Below are 26,727 nucleotides of genomic sequence, written 5' to 3' on the forward strand. Positions count from 1 at the left end.
AACAGCTATTTACCGTAAAACTAGTCACTTCACAGTGAGCCTGCTCTTGATCTCCCAGAATGCGACATTTTTAACAGCAAACTACTGTATTTAAGAATCACAGTAGATTGCTGTAGGAATTTGGCCGTAAATTTTGAGTAATTTTTTTTACAGTGTATCTATCTATTTGTCTGTCTATCTTTTTGTCTGTCTGTCTGTCGGTCGGTCTGTCTATCTGTCTATCTATCTATTTGCTGTCTGTCTATCTGTCTGTCTGTCTATTGGTCAGTCGGTCTGTCTGTCTGTCTGTCTGTCTATCTATCTGTCTGTCTGTCTATCTATCTGTCTGTCTGTCTATCTATCTATCTATCTACAGTGGATATAAAAAGTCTACACACACCTCTGTTAAACTGCAGGTTTTTGAGATGTAAAAAAATTAATCCAAGATAAATCATGTCAGATCTTTTTCCACCTTTAATGTGCTAAATGCTATCAACCAAATTCAAGTGAACAACATACAGAAACTTTTTAGAAGAAAAAAGTAAAATAAAAGAATTAAAAACCTGGTTGCACAAGTGTGCACACCCCTCAACTTATACTTGGTTGAAGCACCTTTTGCTTTTATTCTAGCAGCTGGTCTTTTTGAATAAGAATCTATCAGTTTAGTACATCTTCATTTGTCCATTTATTTCCTACTCTTCCTTGCAAAAAAACTCCAGATCGATCAAACTGGGAGGGGATCTCATGTGCACAGCCCTCTTGAAGTCATTCCACTTCATTCCACTTCCACATTTGTTGACTTAGATTTGTATTTAGGGTCATTATCGTGCTGAAGGATGAAATTCCGCTTTTGCTTTCTAATGGAGGTTTTTGTGCCAAAATTGACTGGTATTTGGCACTACCCATGATAACTTCTGTCTTGACTAGTGCCCCAGTCCCAGCTGAAGAGAAGCAGCCCATAGCACGATGCTTCCAAAACCATGCTTTTGTGGGTATGGTGTTGTTTGGGTCAAGAGCAGAGATCTTGTTTTTGCCCCAAACCTTCCTTTTAACATTAAGGCCAAAAAGTTCTATATTTGTTTCATCAGACCATAAAACATTTTGCCACATATTTTTGGTTGATTGGATATACAGTTGTGCTCAAAAGTTTGCATACTCTGGTAGAAATTGTGAAATTTTGGCAATGATTTTGAAAATATGACTGATCATGCAAAAAAACTTGTTATTTAAGGATAGTGATCATATGAAACCATTTATTATCACATAGTCGTTTGGCTCCTTTTGTTATCATAATGATAACAGAAATCACCCAAATGGCCCTGATCAAAAGTTTACATACCCTTGAATGTTTGGCCTTGTTACAGACACACAAGGTGACACACACAGGTTTAAATGGCAATTAAAGGTTAATTTCCCACACCTGTGGCTTTTTAAATTGCAATTAGTGTCTGTGTATAAATAGTCAATGAGTTTGTTAGCTCTCACGTGGATGCACTGAGCAGGCTAGATACTGTGCCATGGGGAGCAGAAAAGAACTGTCAAAAGACCTGCGTAACAAGGTAATGGAACTTTATAAAGATGGAAAAGGATATAAAAAGATATCCAAAGCCTTGAAAATACCAGTCAGTACTGTTAAATCACTTATTAAGAAGTGGAAAATTCAGGGATCTCTTGATACCAAGCCCATGTCAGGTAGACCAAGAAAGATTTCAGCCACAACTGCCAGAAGAATTGTTGGGGATACAAAGAAAAACCCACAGGTAAACTCAGGAGAAATACAGGCTGCTCTGGAAAAAGATGGTGTGGTTGTTTCAAGGAGCACAATACGACGATACTTGAACAAAAATGAGCTGCATGGAAGAAAGAAGCCAATGCCACAAAAAAGCCCAGTTACAATATGCCCGACAACACCTTGACACGCCTCACAGCTTCTGGCACACTGTAATTTGGAGTGACGAGACCAAAATAGAGCTTTATGGTCACAACCATAAGTGCTATGTTTGGAGAGGGGTCAACAAGGCCTATAGTGAAAAGAATACCATCCCCACTGTGAAGCATGGTGGTGGCTCACTGATGTTTTGGGGGTGTGTGAGCTCTAAAGGCATGGGGAATCTGCAAGAATTTTGGGCCTCATGGACAACTATTACAAGAATTTCAAACATTACGAGTTCATGCTACTAAGACAAACAGAAAACATGGACAAGTTCTTGAAAAGAAAAACTATCGACGATAGTTACAGTATGTGGGATAATGGGATAGTGGTGTGCCATGGGATCTTTTTAATCGTAAAAAGTGTGCCGTGGCAGAAAAAAGTTGCAAAGCACTGAAAGCAGTGAGATGCAACCAAGAAAATGCCAAGAAACTCTTACAGAAACAAGACAATTTTTATTTAGGGTTAATCAGCATCACTTAATTAGGACTAAAATGACTTTTGAGTAAGAGTTTGAATGTGATTGGTCAATTCCAAAAAGAGTCACATGCCCCTTTATAAAAGGGTGTGAACACTTATGCAACCAGGTTTTTAAATTATTATTTTTTTCTCCTTAAACGTTTTTGTTTGTTGTTCACTTGAATTTGGTTGATAGCATTTATCACATTAAAGGTTGAAAAAGATCTGACATGATTTATCTTGGATTAATTTTTTTTTTACATCTAAAAAAACTGCAATTTAACAGGGGTGTGTGTAGACTGACTATCTATCTATCTATCTATCTATCTATCTATCTATCTATCTGTCTATCTATCTATCTATCTATCCTATATTATACACTACCATACCTTACAAGACCCCAGGATGTAAAGTAGAAGGGTCTTGTAGCATTTGTTGATTTTGTGATAATGACCAGCTGACTTCACATTATTCTGCGTAATACGAGGGTGCTTACCAAAGGAGTTTAAAAAAAAAAAAGGACATGAAATATTGATTTGAGTGGAAATTATTTTATTACGAGAGACATGAATGCACAGCTATGTAGGAAATTAGTTATGTACTGTACTGTAATTATTTAGTTTAGCAGCTTTTATACATAAATATTTGACCACAGAATGCTGCTATTGACCAATCACTTGAATCAGCATGAATGGTCAAAAGAGATAATACATAGTACAATGCCAAAAATCATAAATGTTCTATGATTACGTCAATAACACTTTATTTTACAGTGTCTGTGTTACAGATATTGCATGTTGTTATTATGAATTACTACAGTAATAACAATATTTAAGTACAAACAGCTCAAGCAAAATATTTACACAGTAATTATTTCAGTAGTTATGCTCAGCAATTGTAACTATATACACAGTAACATGAACACTGTAAAATAAAGTGTGATCATTAAGTCATGTTTATAATGGCTGGTTATACACAGTAAAACAAGATTTATCAGGTTAAAATATGTGCTTTATGCAGTGTTGGGTACATTACTCTAAAAAAGTAATTAATTACTAACTACTTATTACATCTTCTACAGTGTAATTAGATTACTGTACTAATTACTCTGTCTGAAAAGTAATTGCATTACTTATTACTAATTACTTTCTAAAACCCTTATCAACCTCGACATGTCATCATTAGAGTTTAATGTGATCTCATGTTTCGTTAAATGACATCAAACGACTATTCGACAACGGAAATGTTTGTCAACAATTCTTTATTGTCGACGTTGTCATTAAAAATAAACGTCAGCCACTCTTTCCTAATGTTAGGATCATTAGGAATCAAATGCAAAGAGTCTGTTTTTCCACAACCTGGCACTGCACAACATTTTGTAAACTTTGCAGACATCTCAAACCTCTTGTTGTTCCAATAATCCCTGTGTTTCTCCCTGCCATACCAACTCTTCTCACCGCTCTAACCGCGAACCTGTGGGTGGGCCAAAGAGGCGATGATGAAGTAGGCGTTGACTTGTTTATGTAGAGGCAGACTTGTGCTTATGTATTAATCTCTATTACGTAATAGAGACGAGGAAGTAGAAAACGAGTCGTTTAGGAATACTGGTTTCAATAAAGCCTTTTTTTGGACTAACGAATACGTTTTGAGTTCTGAAACTTACAGTATGTTTTTTATAGTACTATGACCTCTTATATGTCAAAAGATCAAGGAAAATTGTATTTCTCAATGCATGACCCCTTTAATTCAAAATGTTATTTAATCCAAAATAAACCTTGCAAATTAGATGACACAAACCAAAGTTATTCTTATTGGTTAAATCAAGTAGAAATAGATCCTTTAGGTAACAATTGCAGGTTACCACTTTTTTAAGTGTACCTGTCGGTACAATTGGAATGGATGCAGGCATACATTATATGCATTTTTATATGTACTGTATATTTTGCTGCTGTATGCTTTACATTGGTGTGTGTATGTGTTTGATCTTAAAGGCTGACTCGACAGTGGACTGTGGAGGATGAGGAAGAGGTGGAGAGAGAGAAGAGAAGGAAGACAAGGGGCTCGAGCACTTCCGCAGACACGGACGAAAGTCCCACTGAAGAGATCAAACTGCAGACCAGTAGGTGCGAGATCAACTGGCCAACAACAACAAGAACTATCCAAAAAAAGAAAATAAGAATAATAAAAATAATAAAAACATTTGGTAGACGCCACAGAAACTTTAACACAAAACTTATACACAGAAACCAAAGCAATGCTAATCGTGTAGTATGCTTTCCTTTCCCAGTTCAAAGGCATAAGAGCTGTACTTAACTTTAAAATGATAAATTCAGAGATATATTGAATTAAATGCAAATTTTATGATAACTATTTGCATGAAGCAGTTGAACTTGAACACAAGGATGAGTGCTTTAGAGAGCTTCAGATAAGAGTTTATGATACCATAAAGGAGAATATGAATAGTACCTAGCATAATAATGCTGTAGTTTGGTCACATACATGTTTTGTTAAAGCATTTCATGTGAAATAATACCACACTGCCCATGTTTATGAAGAAATACAGCTTGACCTCAAATGAGAGTCTTGTCTGATAAATACGTTTACAAGTGTAATGTAATCTGAGGTAGCCGAACATCTCCCAGTGGCATAAATTGGCGATGAATCTTTGAAAACATACAGTGAAAAGACGATTGAGTTATGACCCCTAAGGAGAAGAAACAGAAAAGCTTACTTCAAACATCGAAAAAAGATCATGGAAATTTTGGTGTGCTGATGTTTTTTTTCATTCCATGTTGACCTATGACAGGTGCTGCAAAATTAACATAGATCTCTATAGAGTGAAACGTTAACATACCATTACATTAAGCATACTCTAATCTAATGTCTCCAGTGTTAGCGGGACTGTTGAAGCTGGTGACTCCAGTGGCGACTCTGGTGGCGGTCTGGCCCAGCTACAGATGGACTTTGTGGAGATGCTGCGAGTCCGTGATGAGCGGCGGAGGATGAGGCACGTGGAGACTCTGAGGAAGCACAAGGAAGGAGAGGAGGGGGACATAGAGGACAACTTGGACAGGGAGCCTCATGTTGAGCTGCTGGGGGAGAAGCAGGACGATGAGCTCAGGGATAATGTTCAGTGCTGCAAGGAGGCCCTTGTTTTATCAGAGCCCTCAGACACGCATGAGAAGGTAGGAGGACAGTTAATGTTCCTCTGTAGAGGTGCGTAGATGTTGAAGGAGCTTTAAGATATTCTTAATAAAAGTGTGTTCAAGTATGTATGGTGCAATCAGTTTGCAATTACTGAAACAGTAGCTCTGGTCCAAAATCTAGTGAGCTGCCTACCTATGTAAATGGCATTTTAAGGCATCATCATGTGCTCTTGTTGCAGCATAATTATTGTACCTTCTAAGACTGTTACCCTTGTTTTGGCCATGGCAGCATCACACATATATTTCAAGTAATAGGGAATCTAATAATGCATTGCAACAAGCTCAGTTAACATTTTCTTTAAAAATGGTGGAGTCAAGAAAATGCAGATTATATACAGTATATACTTATATTTTATTCATAATTGAAGTGAATTGATATAAGTAGTTTCAACTATTTCAACAAATATTTGCGTATGCCAGTGGATCTCGACTGATTTTGGTTTAGGAATCTGAATATACATTGGACATCAATTGGTAACCCAACACAATACTAAACATAACCCATGTTTAAAGTAGTCTGGGTTGTATTTCTTTAACCTTTTGTAGTTTTGTTCATGTTTTTTTAAGGATAAGTGTAACCTGTCCATGTTAGCGTCCAAAGGCATGGGAACACATTTTTGGCAAGGGGTGCTGAGGTTTTGGCATACGATTTACACATCATGCTCGCGCAGCTAGGGCATCAGAGAACCACGTGTCTCCCTATCACTGTACGCCCATTGTGCAAAGGGGCCTCAGTTTGTTTCTGGGAGGAAGCAGATGCCCTAACCCCGTCCTCAACATAAACCTTACCATATGGAGCCTGTAAGGCTGAGTACCCTGCAAGGAACAACCAGATGCACCTTTCTCCCAACGCGATCACTGTACACACACACACACAGAATTTCTGTGAGAGTTTCTATTTTTCAACAGGGCGGGCTTTTATAGTTTTAATAATTTTGGGTATAGAACAAATAGCTTGCCTTTAGGAGCAGTTATATATGACTAATTTACAGTTGAAGTCAGAAGTTTACATACACTTAGGTTGAAGTAATTAAAACTAACTTTTTAACCATTCCACAGATTTCATATTATCAAACTATAGTTTTGGCAAGTCGTTTAGGACATCTACTTTGTGCATGACACAAGTAATTTTTCCAACAATTGTTTACAGACAGATTGTTTCACTTTTAATTGACTACATCACAATTCCAGTGGGTCAGAAGTTTATATACATTAAGTTAACTGTGCCTTTAAGCAGCTTGGAAAATTCCAGAAAATAATGTCAAGCCTTTAGGCAACTAGCCAATTATCTTCTGTTAGACTAATTGGCTAATTGGAGTCAATTGGAGGTGTACCTGTGGATGTATTTTAAGGCCTACCTTCAAACTCTGTGCCTCTTACTTGACATCATGGGAAAATCAAAAGAAATCAGCCAAGACCTTCACAAGTCTGGTTCATCCTTGGGAGCAATTTCCAAATGCCTGAAGGTACCACATTCATCTGGACAACACCATGGGACCACGCAGCCATCATACTGCTCAGGAAGGAGATGCATTCTGTCTCCTAGAGATGAACGTAGATTGGTGCGAAAAGTGCAAATCAATCCCAGAACAACAGCAAAGGACCTTGTGAAGATGCTGGAGGAAACAGGTAGACAATTATCTATATCCACAGTAAAATGAGTCCTATATCATCATAACCTGAAAGGAAAAAGCCACTGCTCCATAACTGCCACAGAAATGTCAGACTACAGTTTGCAAGTGCACATGGGGACAAAGATCTTACTTTTTGGAGAAATGTCCTCTGGTCTGATGAAACAAAAATTTAACTGTTTGGCCATAATGAATGATTGTTTTATTTGGAGGAAAAAGGGTGAGGCTTGCAAGCCAAAGTACACCATCCCAACCATGAAGCATGGGGGTGGCAGCATCATGTTGTGGGGGTGCTTTGCTCCAGGAGTGACTGGTGCACTTCACAAAATAAATGGCATCATGAGCAAGGAAAATTATGTGGATATATTGAAGCAACATCTCAAGACATCAGCCAGGAAGTTAAAGCTCGGTCGCAAATTGGTCTTCTAAATGGACAATGACTCCAAGCACACCTCCAAAGTTGAGGCAAAATGGCTTAAGGACAACAAAGTCAATGTACTGGAGTGGCCATCGCAAAGCCCTGGCCTCAATTCGATAGAAAATTTGTGGGCAGAACTAAAAATGCATGTGCGAGCAAGGAGGCCTTGGCCAGAACACCAGTTCTGTCTGGATGAATGGGCCAGTATTCCAGCAACTTATTGTGAAAAGCTTGTGGAAGGCTACCTAAAACATTTGGCCAAAGTTAAACTATTTAAAGGCAATGCTACCAAATACTAACAAAGTGTATTTAAACTTCTGACCCAACTGGGAATGTGATGAAAGAAATAAAAGCTGAAATATATCATTCTCTCTATTATTCTGACATTTCACATTCTTAAAATAAAGTAGTGATCCTAACTGACCTAAGACAGGGAATGTTTTCTATGATTAAATGTCAGGAATTGAATAAAAATGAGTTTAAATGTATTTGGCTAAAGTGTATGTGAACTTCTGACTTCAACTGTAAATAAACTCAAGTTATCGAAATAGTTGCATGTTTTGGCACGGCATATTCTTTGCAGAAGTATTGACCTTACGTCAGTTCTTTCTTATGATACGGTTATGCATGAATTCTCACAGCAAGGATTAATTTATTTTTTCCTCAAACCTTTGTCATATAGCCTGTGAAACAGAAGATCCTGTATTAAACACACCATGTTAAATCTGCAAATGACACTGAAGCATTACCCATTAGGTTTAAGATACAGTAGGCCAGTTACAGTAGAAACAGCATACACGAAGCCAGTGTAAACTCGCTTCATGTTGTATCGGTAATCACTGTTGCAGCATGTCTCATTGTATTTGTCAGCTACGGACCTGAACCATGAGTTCCAATGAATTGCATTGTTGGCAGCGTAAAATGCTATTTATCTGTTTCAAAGTCATTCATAGTCAGTAAGCCGTCACTTCCTCGCAGTGTAAATCTGACAGGTTTCATCATGTGACCAGGGGTCAGAGGTCATCTGTTTGCTGTGAGTTCCTTGTTACCATCCGCATAGTGTGTAATTAATCATCTACAGAATTAACAGAATGAGCTGCGGGAGGCACAGTTTACCTCACACACACCTACAGGGCCAAGACATGAGAGAACATGAGGTCATTTGACCCATTTTTGATGTGTTTCGTCACTTCTGTGAAAGCTTTCAAAACAAAGGTGAATTCGTAGCCAATGCAACCTGTAATAAATACACAGGGTGAAGAAGGGTTAGTGAAGGGCAAATGACCATAAAAAGTAAATGAGCTTTTAAAAAGTTTGTTCGATTTTATCTTTTAAGGTAAATTCTTCATACCTCAAAGGAATAGTTCACTTAAAAATTAAAATTCTGTCATTATCTCTCCTTCACATAGGGAAATGTTTTGCTGACTGTGCAAGCTGCTTTTTTTCCATACAATTAAAGTGGAGAGTGACCAGTGCAAAGACCCGAAACTATAACAATGTGTTCATTTATTTCTATGATAGCCCTGACCCATAGAGTATGTTTCCAAACACCAACCAAACTCCTGGGCTGCAGTAGACTGTGAATAATCCACCTCCATTTCATTTTTGTTTGTCTTATGTCCTGAATAAGTGAAGTAAATTAAATATGTGTTAATGTACTGTATCTTACCTACATTTCTTGCTTCAATGAAAAGTTGTACTGACTGACTTAACTGATTTCAGCAATCCATCATCGTGGTTTGATCTCAATTCAAATTTAGGATTGTTAAGACTAGGAAATTGGTTGTAAATATCTTTAGATTTTTATCCACATTTTTCCCTCAATTATATTAAATTGATTTTGTTTTTTTTTGTTTTTTTTTTTTGTAGCGAAATGGAAGCACAAACCAAGATTCAACATCACTTACTCCCACAAAATCCTCTCGAAAATTTGTGAGGTATTTAGATACTACATTTATACTATTAAATATGTTGGGCTGATTTTAGTATAAACCCAGCTTTTTAATATTGATATCACTGATAACACTGATCTGTCTGTACGCTCTTTGATTATTGTGATAATGCAAGTACAATTTTGCCCTGCTCAAATTAGATAATATCATTATTCTCTTTGATCAGCTCTGTCTCCATCTCCTTCGATAAGAGTCCCTCATCACCACCAGCAACCAGCGGAGTGTTTTCTCCTCTGAGCCCCAGGTCTCCACCCACTCAGGATTCTGAGGTGGAGCCATCATATAGCCCCACCCACTCAGGCTCTATGAGCCCCACACCAAATGGAGACACACTGGTGAGACATGAAGATGTTATGTATATATTAGTGCTGTCAATCAATGAAAAGTTTTAATCATGATTTATCGTATAATTTTTTGTAGTTAATTGCAATTAATCGCAAATTTTGAAAGTACTGAAATTTGACACTTTATATACTTCTTTTCCTGTCAAAATGCATTTATTTCCATCTTAGGAAAGAAAAAAACAAAATGAAACAATATAATTCTTTATTAACATTTTCCAAACAAAGCCTTGCACAGTATAAAGATAGAAATGCACTAAAATAGCAACAATTCAAGTAAACAAATGTTTCCCAAAGTCTAACTGGGAGTTTGACAAATTGAAAGAACTAGTCCCCACATAGGTTGCATATTCATTGCAATGGGCATTAAATCTCTTAAACTCTCATCCTCCACAATATTAATCTGCTGGTAGACTGTGGCTATCCACTTTCCTACAGCAACTGTGAGGCCCGTTCATGATTCGCGTCAGGGCATCAACGCCAGCGCCGCATTGACCTTCACATGAAGACAAAATTCTGCATTTTGGTGATAGTTAATACTTGAATTGTTTCTGTAGTATTTAAAATGCACCTTACATAGGCTGAAAAATAATTGATTTCTATCAAATTTCCCTTTTTTAAAAATTTTTTTTTTTACATCAAATAGCATTAAGAGGTAATTTCTCCATCATTTTATCATGGAAGCACTGTTGTGTGTGTGTGTGTGCATAGATTCTTTTATTTCATGAAATAACGATCTCCGCGGCTCTATCTTGGAGAGAGCTACTTTATGCTAAGCTTGTAGGCTTACCTTGGTACAAGGGCTCTGAGGTGTGCATGTGTTTGTGGTGTGTGCATCAGTGTAATGACTCTGGCATTACAAAGGTTCCCTTTCCCAATATGTGTTTATGTTTATGCGTAAATACGTTAATCATGATTAAGACAAATTAACGCATTAAGCTTGTGTTAATACGTTAATTCTGACAGCTCTAGTATATTCACTGATCAGCCACAACATTAAAACCACCTGCCTAATAATGTGTAGGTCCCCCTCGTGCCACCAAAACAGTGCCAACCCGCATCTCGGAATATAATTCTGAGATGATATTCTTCTCACCACAATTGTACAGAGCGGTAATCTGAGTTACCGTAGACTTTGTCAGTTCTAACCAGTCTGGCCATTCTCCGTTGACCTCTCTTATCAACAAGGCATTTCTGTCCACAGAACTGCCACTCGCTGTATGTTTTTTTGTTTTTGGCACCATTCAGAGTAAATTCTAGAGACTGTTGTGCGTGAAAATCCCAGGAGATCAGCAGTTACAGAAATATTCAAACCAGCCCATCTGGCACCAGCAATCATGCCACGGTCCAAATCACTGAGATAATTTTTTTCCTCATTCTGATGGTTGATGTAAACATTAACTGAAGCTTCTGACCCGTATCCGCATGATTTTATGCACTGCACTGCTGCCACACGTTTGGCTGATTAGATAATTGCATGGATGATTGTTGGTGCCAGATGGGCTGATTTGAGTATTTCTGTAACTGCTGATCTTCTGGGATTTTCACACACAACAGTCTCTAGAATTTACTCAGAATGGTGCCAAAAACAAAAACATCCAGTGAGTGGCAGTTCTGTGGACAGAAATGCCTTGTTGATGAGAGAGGTCAACAGAGAATGGCCAGACTAGTTTGAATTGACAAAATCTAAGGTAACTCAGATAACCACTCTGTACAGTTGTGGTGAGAAGAACAGCATCTCAGAATGCTATTCTGAGATGCACGTTGGCTCTGTTTTGGTGGCACGAGGGGGACCTACACAATATTAGGCAAGTGGTTTTAATGCTGTGGCTGATCGAAGTATATATATATATATATATATATATATATATATATATATACACACATACACACACACACACACTGTATATATATATATATTAGTTCTGTCAGTTGATTACAAATTTTAATTGTGATTAATCACATAATTTTTCATAGTTAATCGCGATTAATCGCAGATTTTAAAAGTGCTGAAATTTTGACTCTATATATACTTTTCCTGTCAAAAATCATTTATTTCCTTAGGAAAAAAAAATTAAAATTTTCCAAACAAAGCCTTCCACAGTATAAAGATAGAAATGCACTAAAATATTATTAATTCAAGTAACATTAAACATTTCCCAAAGTCTAATTTGGAGGTTGACTTATTAAAAAACTAGTCCCCACATACAGTTGGTTGCATATTCATTGCAGTGGGCATTAAATCCCTTAAATTCTCATCCTTCACAGACTGTGGTTATCCGCTTTGCTACAACAATCCTGCAGCTGCATTCACGATTCACATTAGGGTGTCAACGACAGCATCAAGCGCCGCTTAGAACTACACATGAAAATCGCTTTCCGACAACGTATCATTCTGCATTTTCATGATATTTAAGACTTGTCATGCTTCTGTGCTAATTAAATTGTGCCGGTAAATGTGTTAATCGCGATTAAGGAAAATGAAAGCGTTAAACGTTTTAAATTAATCACATGCGTTCATGCGTTAACTTTGACAGCTCTAATATATACTGTGTATGTATATATATATATATACACACACACACACACACACACACACACACACACACACACACATGCACATATCATAGATTTACATTTTACACTCACTGACCACTCTATTAGGTACACCTAACAGAAAGCTGAGGCTGCATTGGGCACAGGCTCACCAAAACTAGACAGTTAAAGACTGAAAAAGCATCGTCTGGTCTGATGAATCTGAATTTCTACTGAGGTACACAGATGGTAGTTTCACTGCAGCCTCAGCTTTCTGTTCTTGGCTGGCAGAAGTGCAACCCGAGGTGGTCTGCTGCTGTTGTAGCCCATCCGCCTCAAGGTTCAACGTGTTGTTCATTCTGAGATGCTATTCTGCTCACTACAATTGTACAGAGTGGTTATCTGAGTTAGCGTAGACTTTGTCAGCTCAAACCAGTCTGGCCATTCTCCGTTGACCTCTTTCATCAACAAGGCATTTCCGCATGCAGAACTGCCGCTCACTGGATGTTTTTTTTTGTTTTTGTTTTTGGCACCATTCTGAGTAAACTCTAGAGACTGTTGTGTGTGAAAATCCCAGGAGATCAGCAGTTACAGAAATACTCAAACCAGCCCATCTGGCACCAACAATCATGCCACGGTCGAAATCACTGAGATCAAATTTTTTCCCCATTTTGATGGTTGATGTGAATGTTAACTGAAGCTCCTGACCTGTATCTGCATGATTTTATGTATTGCACTGTTGCCACATGATTGGCTGATTAGATAATTGCATTAATAAGTAGATGTACAGGTGTACCTAATAAAGTGGTCGGTGAGTGTATATATCATTATTATTTTATTATAATTATATTATATTATGTATTACATTTTTGTGTACAAAAACTAAACATTTAATGGAAATATTAAGCCAAATGGGGCAACATAAAAAAACCATTATGGTTGAGCCCTGCCATAGTATTAAATAATTACCCTATTCATATACAATGGTATTTATATGTAACTCGAGGACAATGGTACCACCATGGTACGTCTAAAAAACATGATAGTACTATGTCTAAAGAACCATGATAATACCTTGGTACATTTTTGTACTTTTTTGCTAGAGTTTGCAGGTTGAGGTTTTGATACGTAAGTTGATATATTACCAATAGGTTAATGATCCACCATCAAAGATATAATTGCTTCCTCTTGAACAATTTAAGTTGAACTGTGAAGCTTTTCCACCTGATACAAAATCTGATAGACACACCCAGATGTGTGTACATATTCACTCAGCCTGCATTTGCATCCTTTTGCACCTGTATGTCTGTTTTTTACATGACATATTGCTTATTGACTGCTATGTCCATGGTGCCTTTGTGGTAACAATAGTGCACATATTTTTTTCCAATGAACACACTTCCAGTAGTGTATGTTTATTTTTAGCCCTGATCTTTAACAAGATCCATTTGCAAATCCATTGAGGCATTTTTTCCATGCACATTCTTCCACTTGTTGCAATGTGTTTATACCTAAGTAGAATTATATTAGGGCTCCCTCTAGAGGAACATCAAAACTATGACCTTTATGACAGCGATAAGCTTCATGGTAACAAAGGTACAATTTTACTTACCTGTGGCCAACAGATGCAGGAAATCTTGACAAATATGATTAATAGTCATATCGGTTTCAAGGGAAAGAGGTTACATAAGGTCCCGCCCACTCACTTATTGAAAGTGCAATTCAAAAGGGATACAAACAGTACAAGAGTGAGAGAAAGAGAAAGCCTTGTGTTTTGTGTTTGTTTGCCTAATCATCTTTCTCTCAATTGCTCGAGGGTATTTTGATGTGAATAATAAGGTTTACAGGAATATTTGTGTAATACGTAACATGCTAAGGCGAGCATCACTATTGCTTACAATTATGGTTAAGAATTTGAACAAAAAACTCATGGTTGTGTTTTTTGAGACTAAAAATCTAGTTGTCCTTTCAGTTTCTCAGTTTCTTATTTTGTTTGCATATATGCACAGACACATGAAAATGGGTCACCTAGCAATTTTGAGCCAGCCCCAAAACCTGCATTCACACGGCAGAGCTCCAGAACAGCGTCTTTCAGGGTAACAAAGCTCTCATTTCACTAAATGTATTCTTTGTAATCTGAGCTATTCAAGCACGATGGCATATTAGCTGTTGTCTTGCAGCTCATCAAGATTCAACATATTACTTATTAAAGTTTCAAAGTTTGCATATCATATGTACAGTAAAACAAGCCACAATACTGTCAAATTTGCCTGCGTCAATAACATTTTCAAGTACTACGTCATAGACTTATATAGAACCAGCACAGTCATAGGGATGCTTTTAATTATTTATGCCCTATGCTGTGAGGACTGTTGTCGCACATTTGTTAAATATTTGACTTAAGTCAACACACTCAGTACTGCTCTGTGCCTCACTCGCATGATCTGTTTCAGATGATGAGGAAGAAGGAGGAAGAAAGGATGCCGATGCAGAGAAGGTACTGATCAATAAACTCGCACTCAGACACACAAATACTAAGGCTGTCAATCAATGAAAATATCTAATTGCGAGACATATTTAAACAAATTTATGATCACGTTAACTTTGACAGCCCTAACAAAGATTGAAAGTGCAATGTGCATGTGTCATATAATTTTAGTTCAAATTGCTGTACCCAATTTTTAAGCAGGTTTATTGGCTTGCAAAATTGCATACTTTAATACCACAGTGTAGCCATAACGTACAGTACCGTGTGCGCTCACTACAGTATATCTTTAATTTTCTATTGTAGCTTTGCGTTTTACTTACAAATATCGACCATAAGACAATAAGGTCATTTTCAAAATACATTATAACAGGCTTACTGATTAATTAAAAGTATGCATAATTATGTTTTTGGTAACACTTTACAATAAGGTTGTATTTGTTAACATTAGTTAATGCATTAGGTATCACAAACTATCAATGAATATTTTTTGTATTAATTTTAGTTAATGTTAATTTCTAAATATAAATTTTTTCATTCATTCATGTTAGTTCATAATGCATTAACTAATGTTAACGTATACATCTAAAATGTATTAGTATATTTTAAAATTAAAATTAATCAAGATTAAGCCAAGATTTTAAGTGCTGTAAACGTTAGTGGATGTTAACTGCAGTATACTTAACTACTGTTAACAAATACAACTTATTGTAAAGCTTTACTATATATGTATATATATATATATATATATATATATATATATATATATATATATATATATATATATTACATAATTTTGCACAAAAATTAATATTTTTTTAATCAAAAACATAAAAGATTTTGCTTACTTCATGATATATGTAATTAGGCTCTTAATAAGGTTCACTTACAATATTAGTAAAGTTTTTTGCACAAATATTCATCATTTCCCACCCTCATTCTGACCCTCTGTCAGAAACACTTGGTTTTGGTGCTGCCTCTCCTTTAAGACTTTACAGTACAAGCCAACTGTTATGATTGGCTCTCTGCTCTTGACTGACCTGCTCTCTCCTTGTCATCTCACTGCTCGCCACTACTGGGTGGGTTCGGAAAAGATAACGTAAAGTAGGCATTGATATGTTGTTGTGGAGGTGGTTAGATGCAAATGTCTACCAAAGTGTGACACCAACATGTAGAGAACAAGTCGTATTGGCAGCTTGGTTTCAAAAAATGCTCTTTTTGCAGTAAGGAGGAAGTTTTGAGTTCTGAAACTTACAGTATGATTTTATAGTACAGTGACCTCTTATATGTCAAAAGATCAAGGACAATTGGATTCCTCATGACCCCTTTAATATCAGCATTAAAAAGCTGTAAAATTTGTATTCACTACAGAATCTGTATCTATTAATTAATACATCTATTACCTTATGATTTCATCAACAGTGCAAGTATGCGAACTTCAGCGAAGACTTTTGAATCTAATAAGGTAAAGCCATTAAAGACTAATTCACAACAAACTTACCGTATGCTGTCACACAAATACTCAATATAATAGTTGATACTTGATATAATACTCAATATAGCTTGCTCTGTTAAACACACAGAGCCCGGAACAAGAGGATGAACAGCAGTCCCCATTTCAGAGAAAGTGAGTCCATCCGTATTACCACATTTATACTCAGCTGTCAGTCTCTGATTTTAATAGCAGTAATATAAGGATGTGTTAAATTGAATGCTGTCTGTACTGTTCGACCAGCTCCGGACAAAGAATATCATCTAGATCCATTCAGGAGAAAATGGAAAGACTGTCTCAAGCATCACAGGTCTGCATCTCTTTAAAGCTCTTTCAATATATTATTTTATATGAGATTGCATAACAAACATATTGTCCAATACGACAGATATAAATCATGCTTAAGGAATGGGTTTCATTGCACTTTTAAACTTGCAGAAATGGCAGATTACCAAATCGCCGATAGTTCATAAGACGGTGTGTTTAGCAGATGAAGTGTCACGGAAGAGGGAGCTCTTTGAGAAAGAACAGGAGGGCTCGGAGAAAATTAATTTGTTCTCCAAACAGGTAATGCCATTGTTCAGTGGCAGAATCATAACTTTATGAAATGTGTTATGAAATTAATGTATGCGTCTTAATGAAATTATTTAAATATCTTTCATAAATGTCTTTATGAAATTACTCATTTATTGAAGAGTACATTTATTGCAATGGGTTTGCAATGTAAGCATGATAATTAAGTATGTAAATACATTAATATGGTACTACACTTAAAAAGGATATTTTTTTCTACTTGATTTAACTCATAAAAATAATTTTGTTGGTGTAACCTAATTTATCAGGTAAATTTAGTCAGATAAGAAAAAAAAATAATTGAATAAAAACAGTTAATTTAGATGTTAACACATGAAGCACAATTTTTAGGTTACTTGAAAAAAATATGCTTCTTGTTGTAACATCTAAATTAGCTGTTTTTTGTTTTTTTAAGTCAAAACATTTCTATAACACCACAGAATCAATCTGAATACATTAGGCTACAAGTAATTTTAAGGGAAAGTGGAAATAGTTTTTAAAGAAATAGTTCACCCAAAAATGAAAATTCTCTCATCATTTACTCACCCTCATGTCATCCCAGATGTGTATGACTTTCTTTCTTCTGCAGAACACAAACAAAGAGTTTTAGAAGAATATTTCAGCTCTGTAGGTCCATACAATGCAAGTGAATGGTGACCAGACCTTTCGAGCTCCACAAATTACATAAAGGCCACAGAAAAGTAATCCATAAGACTCCAGTGGTTAAATCCATATTTTCAGAAGCAATATGATAGGTGTGGGTGAGAAACACATCAATATTTAAGTAATTTTTTTTACTATAAATATCCACTTTCACTTTCACATTCTGAAAGTGAAAGTAAAAGTGGAGATTTATAGTTAAAAAGGAGTTAAACATTGATCTGTTTCTCACCCACAGTAATTGCTTCGCTTCAGAAGACATATATTAAACCACTGGAGTCATATGGATTATTTTATGTCCTTATTGGAGCTTGAAATGTCTGGTCACCATTCACATGCACTGTGTGGACCTACAGAGCTGAAATATTCTTCTAAAAATCTTCATTTGTGTTCAGCAGAAGAAAGAAATTCATACACATCTGGGATGGTGTAAATGATGAGATTATTTAAAATTTTGGGTGAACTATCCCTTTAAGATAAGAATTGCGGGTTACTACTTTTTGGTTTAAAATGCAACACTCGATGTTGTAACGGGGTGCCTACACAGTCTCTCTATGCTCCAAGGAGCCCTTGGTCTGAATAAGGTTGAATGTCCCTGCCTTATATCCACTGGTGTAGAATTGGGGGAGACAGGGGGCATAAATGCTTTATTTACATGTGGCAAAAATATTATATATAATGCATAAATATATAATATATACAAGTTTTTCGTAAGATTTTGTAAGCCTAAATGTGAAAACTCTTGTGCCTGTGTGGGTACTGGAGCTGTTGCTATGGTTACGGATGTTGGCCATGTGGTGTTTTAATGGCCAGGTGTAGTTGACTGAACATGAACTTTCAATTCACGTGAAACTGAAGCTTAAACACACGAATTCCAAAACATAACAGAGGAATTCGGTCTACCAGATTCATATCCATCAAAAAAGCGACTTAAATCGACTGTTTGGCAGCATTTAAAAGACTGACTGTATACTAGTCAAACAAGCAGACTGAAGTCCTAGAAAGACACACATTCTACAAATGGGACAGGATGCTCCCCTAGTAGTCCAACAACAAACTAGTAAGTTTAATATATTTTTGCTGTGGTTATTTTAAAGTGATGAATTAAAGATGCCACTTTTTGTAATGTTTAAGCGTGCATTTGTGTGTGGTTACTATCAGCGAGTAAACTTTGAAAAGTTGTGTCTTAAATCATCCTCATTATTTAAAGCATTTCTTCTTCACAAATTCAAATTCAACAATATTGTCAATTTTAGTCATGATCGGACTTTAAATTGCCTGCTGTAAGCAATGTTCCCGTTATTATTCATAGTCCAAAGGTTTATTTGTAAGGTGTTGTGGACAGTATTTAGAGTCTGTTGGCGATTCTTTATGTTGGGGTGTCTGACAGAACAACGGATTGTTTTAATAAACTGATGTAGAAGAAAAAACTGTTTCAACCCCCCCCCCCAAAATCCCATTGTTTAGATCAATCAATTAATTGTTGTGACCATCTACTTTGATTTAGGACTTTCGCAGTTTTTCTTCTGGAATTTCTGATCGAGTCAATCGTTGGGTTCAGAAGAAAACATTTACTGTGTCACCATCTCATTGTCCTTCGGTAAGTGCTGCCCTTTACTACGTTCTAGCTGAGGAGCATCACAGAAGATATTTTACTCACTAGAACTGATTGACAAGATCTCAACTACACTAGCTGGATCACTCAGCCCTGTTCCTTCACCAGGTTTTGGCTTGGTGGCAGTGTTACACTTTGTACAATGAGCTCATTTTTGGTCTTGTTAGTCAACAGACAAATATGATTAATGTCTCTTGTGAATGTGGAATGATTTCTGCCCACGAAGTGACAGGTTTTCTCAGAAATCAATCATCATTCAGTCAAGATAAAGGCATACGGTTTCTGAATATCCTCAAACAACCTCTTTCTTTGCCTCAAGGTCTAAGCAAAAATATCAGAAGACTAGATTTACGGTCGAATAGGATCTACTAAAAAAAAAACACTGTGTCAAACTGGTACTTTTAGTATTTCAGCAAGAAGGTCCAGGTCATATTTAACCCCAAAATCAAAAGAGAAGATAATAAATTACATTTTGTCTTTTTTTAGGACTTTTAAGATTCTTTAAAACTAAAACTGCATTTCCCCCCAAATTCTCATTACTTTAAAGTAAAAAAATACAATAAAAAATACTTCTCACTATAGACACTCTTTAATGAAAATCTTTTTTAGTGCAGTCTCAAAGTGTATGATGATAGGGGAAAAATGCTATATTGTGAATATTAATGAAGGAACATAATTTTTAAAGAATTGTTTAAAAATAAAAAGTTTAAAAACTTGGCAAACATTGACCAAGGATGTCTCAATTTACATTTCAATTACATTTGGAATTTTGTAATATCTCAACAGTATTACAACAATTTCTGATTAATTCTGCTTGTAGAAAATCAACAGTGTACAATTTAGAGTTCCAATTTCAGTACATGCCTATTTTATAAATTAATCTCTATTGCTTTTTCCAGCAGTTGAAATGGGCCCAATTGCATGTCCATTGCAGCAAATCCATTCCTTCCCACTAATGTCAAACAATTTGTTGCAGTGTTACAGGGGTTTAGGAAGGTGCCGTAATAGCTCTTTCTGCAATCTAATGTTTTAGGAGAAAAGAATATCCAATAGGTGTTTTACCATTGGGGGCCACTAGCCCCATTGTACCCTAAACTTATTTACTAACATGTTACCTGTTCAAAACTGTGTGTGAGGACATGTGCATGTGTGCACAAATATTCAGTTTGAGAGGAAAGTATGCAATTTTTTGGAAAGATGCAGTAACCAATGGAGCAGGTGAGGGGGCTAGAGAACGGTATGGGGCACTCAGTAACTTTTGTCTTGATGTCATCTTGGACTTACACTGACACCTAGTGGCTTGGATGCTGCATCATTTTAAATCAATAGTTTTCAGTTTCAGATATCATTGTCGAAATGTAGGATTCACAGTCAGCCATGATTACTTTATTCAACGAGTGAAAGTGTTCAGTAACAGGATGGTTACTGAGATTATGCAAGTAGTATTCGGCTGGTCATGTGATTCTAACATGGCCGCCTCCATGTGCGGACCCTCTCCATGTAGAATAAAACAGCTTTCATAAGGTTACTGATATGACTGAAGTCTTCATTTTAATGTGAGCGCTCATGATTTTCTACATATATTGCAAAATTACAGTTCATGATTTAGGAGTTCAATTTTTTATAATGAGGGAAAATTACTGAGTGCACCTTTAAGAAAATTTGAAATATTTTTATGTCAAATTTGATTCATAGATTTACCAAAAACAATTTAAAGCTGTTTAACACCCAGAAAGTCTGAAGGTGAAAGGACTCAACTGGTTCTTCCCAAACAGGTCAAAATGAAAAGACAATGGAAGGAACAATTTGTTTTAAGTTGTAATTTCTCTTAAACAATTAAATACAAAAAAATACATTTATTTTTATTTTGTTTGTTTTGATGGTCTTGACAAAGTCACAATGTTTGGTTCCAGTACCAAAAACTATGCAATATTTATAACATATTCTATACCTGTCCCGGGTCAAAATGACCCTAAGACAATAGGAGGGTTAATGGTTCTAAAAATAAGCTTAATTTCCTTTGTGAAAACTACAGTTTCTTTTTTATTATTTTATTTTTTTATCATATTTATCATATGACACAGAAAATCTATGGCTTGTTTTGCTAAACTTCATAAACACGACTGAGCTAAAAGCTTAGAATATGTAATACTGTTGGCTACTGTCTTTTCTCATGGTTAACTACTGACACATCCTGAATTGTTTTGTTCCTTTTCAGGATCTAAGACATGTGAACATTTCCAGTAAGAAAAGTTTGTTTGAAAGAGGACAAGAACAGGACCATAAGTGACATTCTCATTGCTAAAGGTAAGGTGAGGTAATGGGTTTTTTTTTTTCTCTCTAAATAAACTTATAAAAAGGTTGAATCTCTAGAAGAAATGTCATATTTCAACCCCAAAATATAGCTTATATTTTGCATAAAGAAAATTAGGCATTAATTAGGGATAAAGGAAAGTTTTTTCGCATTGTGACATTATTTTCTTGACAATTAAGCACATTTCCCTCAACATTCTAATTGCCATAATGCATAAAAAGAAGTATTTATACGTTGTGGTTAGTATTTGTTGCACTGGATATAATTAATGCTGATTTACTGTATTACAGTGTTCAAAATGACAGTTTTTTTGTATTAAAATAATGACTAAATGGAGGAACAATGTGCATAACTGTCATGTTCTTGACATGTTATTCACCCAGAAATGTATGATGAAAAACAGATAATAAATCAATGTCATTTTTCTCTGCAGAGTCTGAAGATCTTGACAGAAGCATGATTGCCAAACTCTTTCAGACAGTCAGTGCCAAGGATTGTCTCTAAACTCCTTATTTTTGTGTCTTTACTTTGGCTAATAATTCCTCTGCACTTTTCACGACATTGTGCTGATTTACATTCTTTGATAAATTAAAGGCTTGTTTTATTATTTGTAGCATTTAGAATGTTTATACTGATTGATTTTGGAACGCAACTGTAACTTAATAATGATGTCTTTGTAAACAAAATAAGATTTGAGTTTTTCAAAATGCTCTTCCTCTCGTCTCAAAATATTAACATCTCAGGGATTATTTCACCTAAATTCTCAGGATTATAACCATACTACCATCTTGTTACTCGATATACGCTGTCATGTGAGTTATAAGAGGAAGAGGTGTAGTCAGGGCATAACTCAGAATAGTACAGCTGTAATGTCCTGAATGTCCTGAATTGTTTAACCTTCTCGAAATAAGCGTTAATGTTTCATATTTCATGAATCTGGGAAATCATGTGCTGAAGCTGACCTATGCATTCTGTTTGCTGTTGCCAGAGTCTCAAGTCACAATATGAAAATGTAATTTAATGAAGAAATGTCAGAACGGACATGCCCTTTTAAGCCCTTTGCTTACTAACTCAGGAAAGGTTTCAACCATTGCAATCCAACAAGAGCCTACGTTTCTTTCTTTTTCTTTTTTTTTTTTTTCTTTAAACAAACCTTAATGTAATTATGGCTTCTGCCTAGAAGGGTTATCTTGCAGATGAATAAAATGTTTTATACCAGTGGTTATGTTGTGTCATGTTCTCACTAATGATATGCTGTAATTCATCCATTTGATGTGAATCAGGATATGTGAGTTCTTTTCTGTGAAGTCTCAAACGTATTTTATCTTCTTATATAGTTAAAAAAAAAAATCTATAATAATAATAGTAAAAATGTGCTCATATTTATAATGCATTGTAAAGGTATTATACATGCACTATACTACCATCTATAATGTCTCATAGTACACCTTTAATAAGTTATAACTTCTCATAAATAATTATAACTACAGTTATAATACATTAAAAGACTTCCCCTATTCACAGATATACTTAAGAGTATAATGTATTATAACACAAGAAACATCCAGTTTTAATGCAGCAGAAGTTAATAAACGTAATCATATAATTGCTGTATACTGTAAACAGTCAAAAGGCTTTATAACGTGATCATATTATAAGTGGTCTTTGCCTCTTTAAGTAAAGTTACAAAAGCAATATCTTCTTATAAACAGCCATAACATAAACTTGCCACATGCAATTCATCATAAGTCAAACTTATATAATGGAAGTTATTTATAAAATAAGATGCACACACATTAAAGTTTATTGAATAGAGTCCATTATAGAATCAGTTTGATTTTTTTATTTATTAAGATTGGCTACAAGTGTGATCAACATAAAACTATTTTTTTTTTTTTTTTTTTTTTAGAGGGTTTCTGATATATTTTAACCTTGCTTTACCAGTTTTTCAAGTTTTTTGCTTTACAGCTTTACAAATGTTTTTTCGTAATACCTCAAAATGTACAATGAATGTGTGTTACTTAGTAATTTGTGCATGTGTAATATATATAACTTCCAGCATGACTTGTAACATCTTATAGCCATTTACACATATCTTATGGATGTTTACAAGAAGGCAATGCTTTTGTCACTTTTCTTATAGCATACCTATTATATACTGTATGTTACAAATATATATAATACATTATAACTTCTGCAGATGAAATTGAATGTTGCTTGTGTTATAATGCATTATAATTGGGGTAAAAAGTATTTATGAGAAGTTATAACATGATTTAAGGTGTTTTATGAGACATTACTAAGGCATGCTTTTACAATGCATTATAAATATGGGCTTCATAGAATGTGTTACCAAAAATTCACTAGTAGTGGTAATAGTGTCTTGTCATAAATATACTTGAACTATTAATATTAGTGTTCAAATGAAACTGAATGCAATAGGCCCGACTTTATGAAAATACAAATAACTTTAAATGTTTTGCTTTCATTAGTAGTAGTAGTAATTTATAAATTTGCAATTGTTCATTGTTAGTTTGTGTTAGTTCATAATTAAAAATTTTAAAAATGTACTAATATATCATTTGAAATTAACATGAACCCAGATAAACACATTCTGTAAAAGTGTTGTTTATTGCTAGTTAATAACAACTAATGTTGTAATTAATTTGAATGAATATAACCTTATTGTAATGTGTAACCAATATATTTTTTCCCACTTGTTTGGAAAGAACTTTGGGCTACAATCGTGTTTATGAAATGTATAATTATTTTATGTCTGATTCTATAACTGTCTGTCGAGCTAAATACCTGCCTGTCTGTCTTTCTCTCTCTCTCTCTGTCTGTCTATATCAATGTCCTAGCAACCAACCAACCAACCACCTTAGCAACCACCTAGCAAGGCCTACATCCTTTCAAACTTACAATCTCTCAAATTTCCCTTTTTAATCCATATACATAGATTGGCTTGCATAACTTTCAAATTGTTTTATACTTTCAGACCAGGTTAGCATTCAAAGTTTCTCTTGGCAAACGTTTATTTTCTAGTTATTATACAACTTTCTTTCCCACTTGTTTGTACGATATAGTGTGAAATTTATTACGTTTTCTGATTGGACTGGTTTGTACCGTCATAGCTCAGGCTGTTGGCATTAGCATTAGATATGGAATGGTAAGCATGGTACCATAGTGGAGTAAATGAGTCAGACAGGTCAGAAACTATAAGCAGCCCTTCATGTTATCAGTGAACACCTCTTAGAGAGCTGTGCGGATATGGACATTCACTATCTTCATTCTCTCTGTCATAACAATGGCTGTGGCCTTTTAGGGAGTGGTTGCAAGACTGTTTGCTACTTATCTCTGGGAATAAAAATAAACACAATGAGTGAGAAGGACTTTTTTGTATGACCCCCATAAAAGACTCCCCGGCTTGAATGATATAAGTAACAAGGGGTGGTGTGCTGCTAGCCTCTCTGACATTAAGACTTTCTTTCAGTTTGTCTCTTTGCTGTATATCAGGTAAGAGTATTGTGTGCTATTTTATTTACTGTTTATGCATAATGTATAGAATATTTTTTTACGTTTTACACTGAAGATTATAGCAAAAATAGAACTACATTTGTATGTGTAGAAAAACGAAAATCTATTTTTTAAATGTAATTGATTATTATTATTATTATTATTATTATTATTATTTAATTTAAGTTTAACATTTTTTAATAAGGCCCTTTTGATATTCTCCCAAAACACTAAATAGCAACAACAACTATTACATATGCAATGCAAAATTTCCATGATCCATGAGGTCACGGTGTGCATCTGTCAGTTATTTGATGTATTTTAATATATCAGATTTGTTTATTAAATGCTTATTATATTTAAGAAGCATTTAATGTTCCAGATGTATGTAGTTAATGATAATCCCTCAAATTATATATATATATATATTTAACTGTTGATCTGTTTTTTTCTAATATATTTTAAAATAATAATATATAATAGAATTTATAATATAAAATATACAAATTATAATACATGAATAAAATTAAATGTATATAATATTATATTATATACCTATAACATAATACTTTTTTTTTTTTCTTAAGAGTAAAAATGTCAGACAACGAAGAGGTGGAAGAATACGAGTAAGTATACCAATTCGGTCTGGAAAATGTCACCTTTCAAATGTCTCTTACAATTATTTCAGTGGTAATACACAGTCTGCACAAGCATGCTGTGTACAATAGCTGCTTCCTATAGTCACAAGTGTTCTAGTTTATTTTAATACCATTCATTTGACCAAATATATACCACTCATCTGAAAAGTATGTAGTCTGTACAGTATTAATTAAGTTCAAGCAGCTGTTGTTGGGAAGATAATTCAGCTATGTGAACAATGGAAATAACAGCACTATTTTCTTCTGTTCTCCAGGGAGCAGGAGGGTAAGTCTTGTCTTTTTGTAATCTTCTTTTTATACTTTCTAACTAGATAATACTGTTTTGGTTTAAGAGTAGGTCATAAATATTTCCCTTACAGCTACAGTGTGTCAGAGCCATGATGTAACCGGCCATTAGGGAGAATATGGAGGTTTACGTAAAGACTACTGTATATGGTTGCATGTTTTCAGCAAGGTTATTAAATAATTGTCATTACATGGAAATTCAACTGGGAAATATTTTAAACAGTACTCAAGGAGTTCACAAGACCCCAATAACACTTTCACAACATATTTCAATACCAGCCAATCCGGTTTTTGTGCTGTATACATTACACCGAAAGACCATTATAGATGAACTGACAGAGTTCTGACATGTAAGTGTGGTTATGAGATATGGTAAAGCGTCATTTAGATTTGTGTATGTGAAAGCTGAGCTTGTCCTGTCAGTTACTTAAGATCTGTTGACTTTGCTTGTCAGCTTTCAACAAATACATTTTCTACAAATCACACCTAGAATTGACACTTCTAGAAGAAATAGAGCAGAAAGTTCTAGGGTAGAAACATTATCAATAATCCTTTATTATGTTTGACTGTTTCAAGTTTAAGCGTCACTTATGAATAGGTCCTTTTTTTAGTTTTTAGCTTCTATTTGTACATGAATCCTCTAGCTGTTTATTTGTTTATTAACATAATCTGCATGG

General features: G+C 35.1%; 1 protein-coding gene and 1 long non-coding RNA gene across 3 annotated transcripts in view; both read left to right on the forward strand.

Annotated features, from left to right (window-relative positions):
- Positions 1 to 22,805, forward strand: part of LOC127419725 (ladinin-1-like) — a 26,661-nt gene extending 3,856 nt beyond the window's left edge. The window contains exons 2-14 of one of the 2 annotated variants that reach the window (XM_051661387.1): positions 4,360 to 4,491; positions 5,259 to 5,553; positions 9,493 to 9,560; positions 9,742 to 9,910; positions 14,461 to 14,547; positions 14,905 to 14,948; positions 16,359 to 16,401; positions 16,499 to 16,563; positions 16,672 to 16,738; positions 16,867 to 16,995; positions 19,169 to 19,261; positions 21,495 to 21,588; positions 22,024 to 22,805. In XM_051661387.1, coding sequence (XP_051517347.1) covers positions 4,360 to 4,491; positions 5,259 to 5,553; positions 9,493 to 9,560; positions 9,742 to 9,910; positions 14,461 to 14,547; positions 14,905 to 14,948; positions 16,359 to 16,401; positions 16,499 to 16,563; positions 16,672 to 16,738; positions 16,867 to 16,995; positions 19,169 to 19,261; positions 21,495 to 21,566 — 1,264 coding nt within the window. In that variant the 3' untranslated portion in view covers positions 21,567 to 21,588; positions 22,024 to 22,805. The remainder of the gene's footprint in view (positions 1 to 4,359; positions 4,492 to 5,258; positions 5,554 to 9,492; positions 9,561 to 9,741; positions 9,911 to 14,460; positions 14,548 to 14,904; positions 14,949 to 16,358; positions 16,402 to 16,498; positions 16,564 to 16,671; positions 16,739 to 16,866; positions 16,996 to 19,168; positions 19,262 to 21,494; positions 21,589 to 22,023) is intronic. The other variant, XM_051661386.1, reaches the window with a different exon arrangement.
- Positions 22,806 to 24,963: 2,158 nt separating this feature from the next.
- LOC127419733 (uncharacterized) lies at positions 24,964 to 26,727 on the forward strand. Its single transcript, XR_007893717.1, has 3 exons — positions 24,964 to 25,106; positions 25,694 to 25,732; positions 26,020 to 26,727. It is a non-coding gene; the product is annotated as an uncharacterized LOC127419733 (long non-coding RNA).

This window comes from Myxocyprinus asiaticus, chromosome 29 (assembly GCF_019703515.2).
Source record: "Myxocyprinus asiaticus isolate MX2 ecotype Aquarium Trade chromosome 29, UBuf_Myxa_2, whole genome shotgun sequence".
Classification (NCBI taxonomy): domain Eukaryota; kingdom Metazoa; phylum Chordata; class Actinopteri; order Cypriniformes; family Catostomidae; genus Myxocyprinus; species Myxocyprinus asiaticus.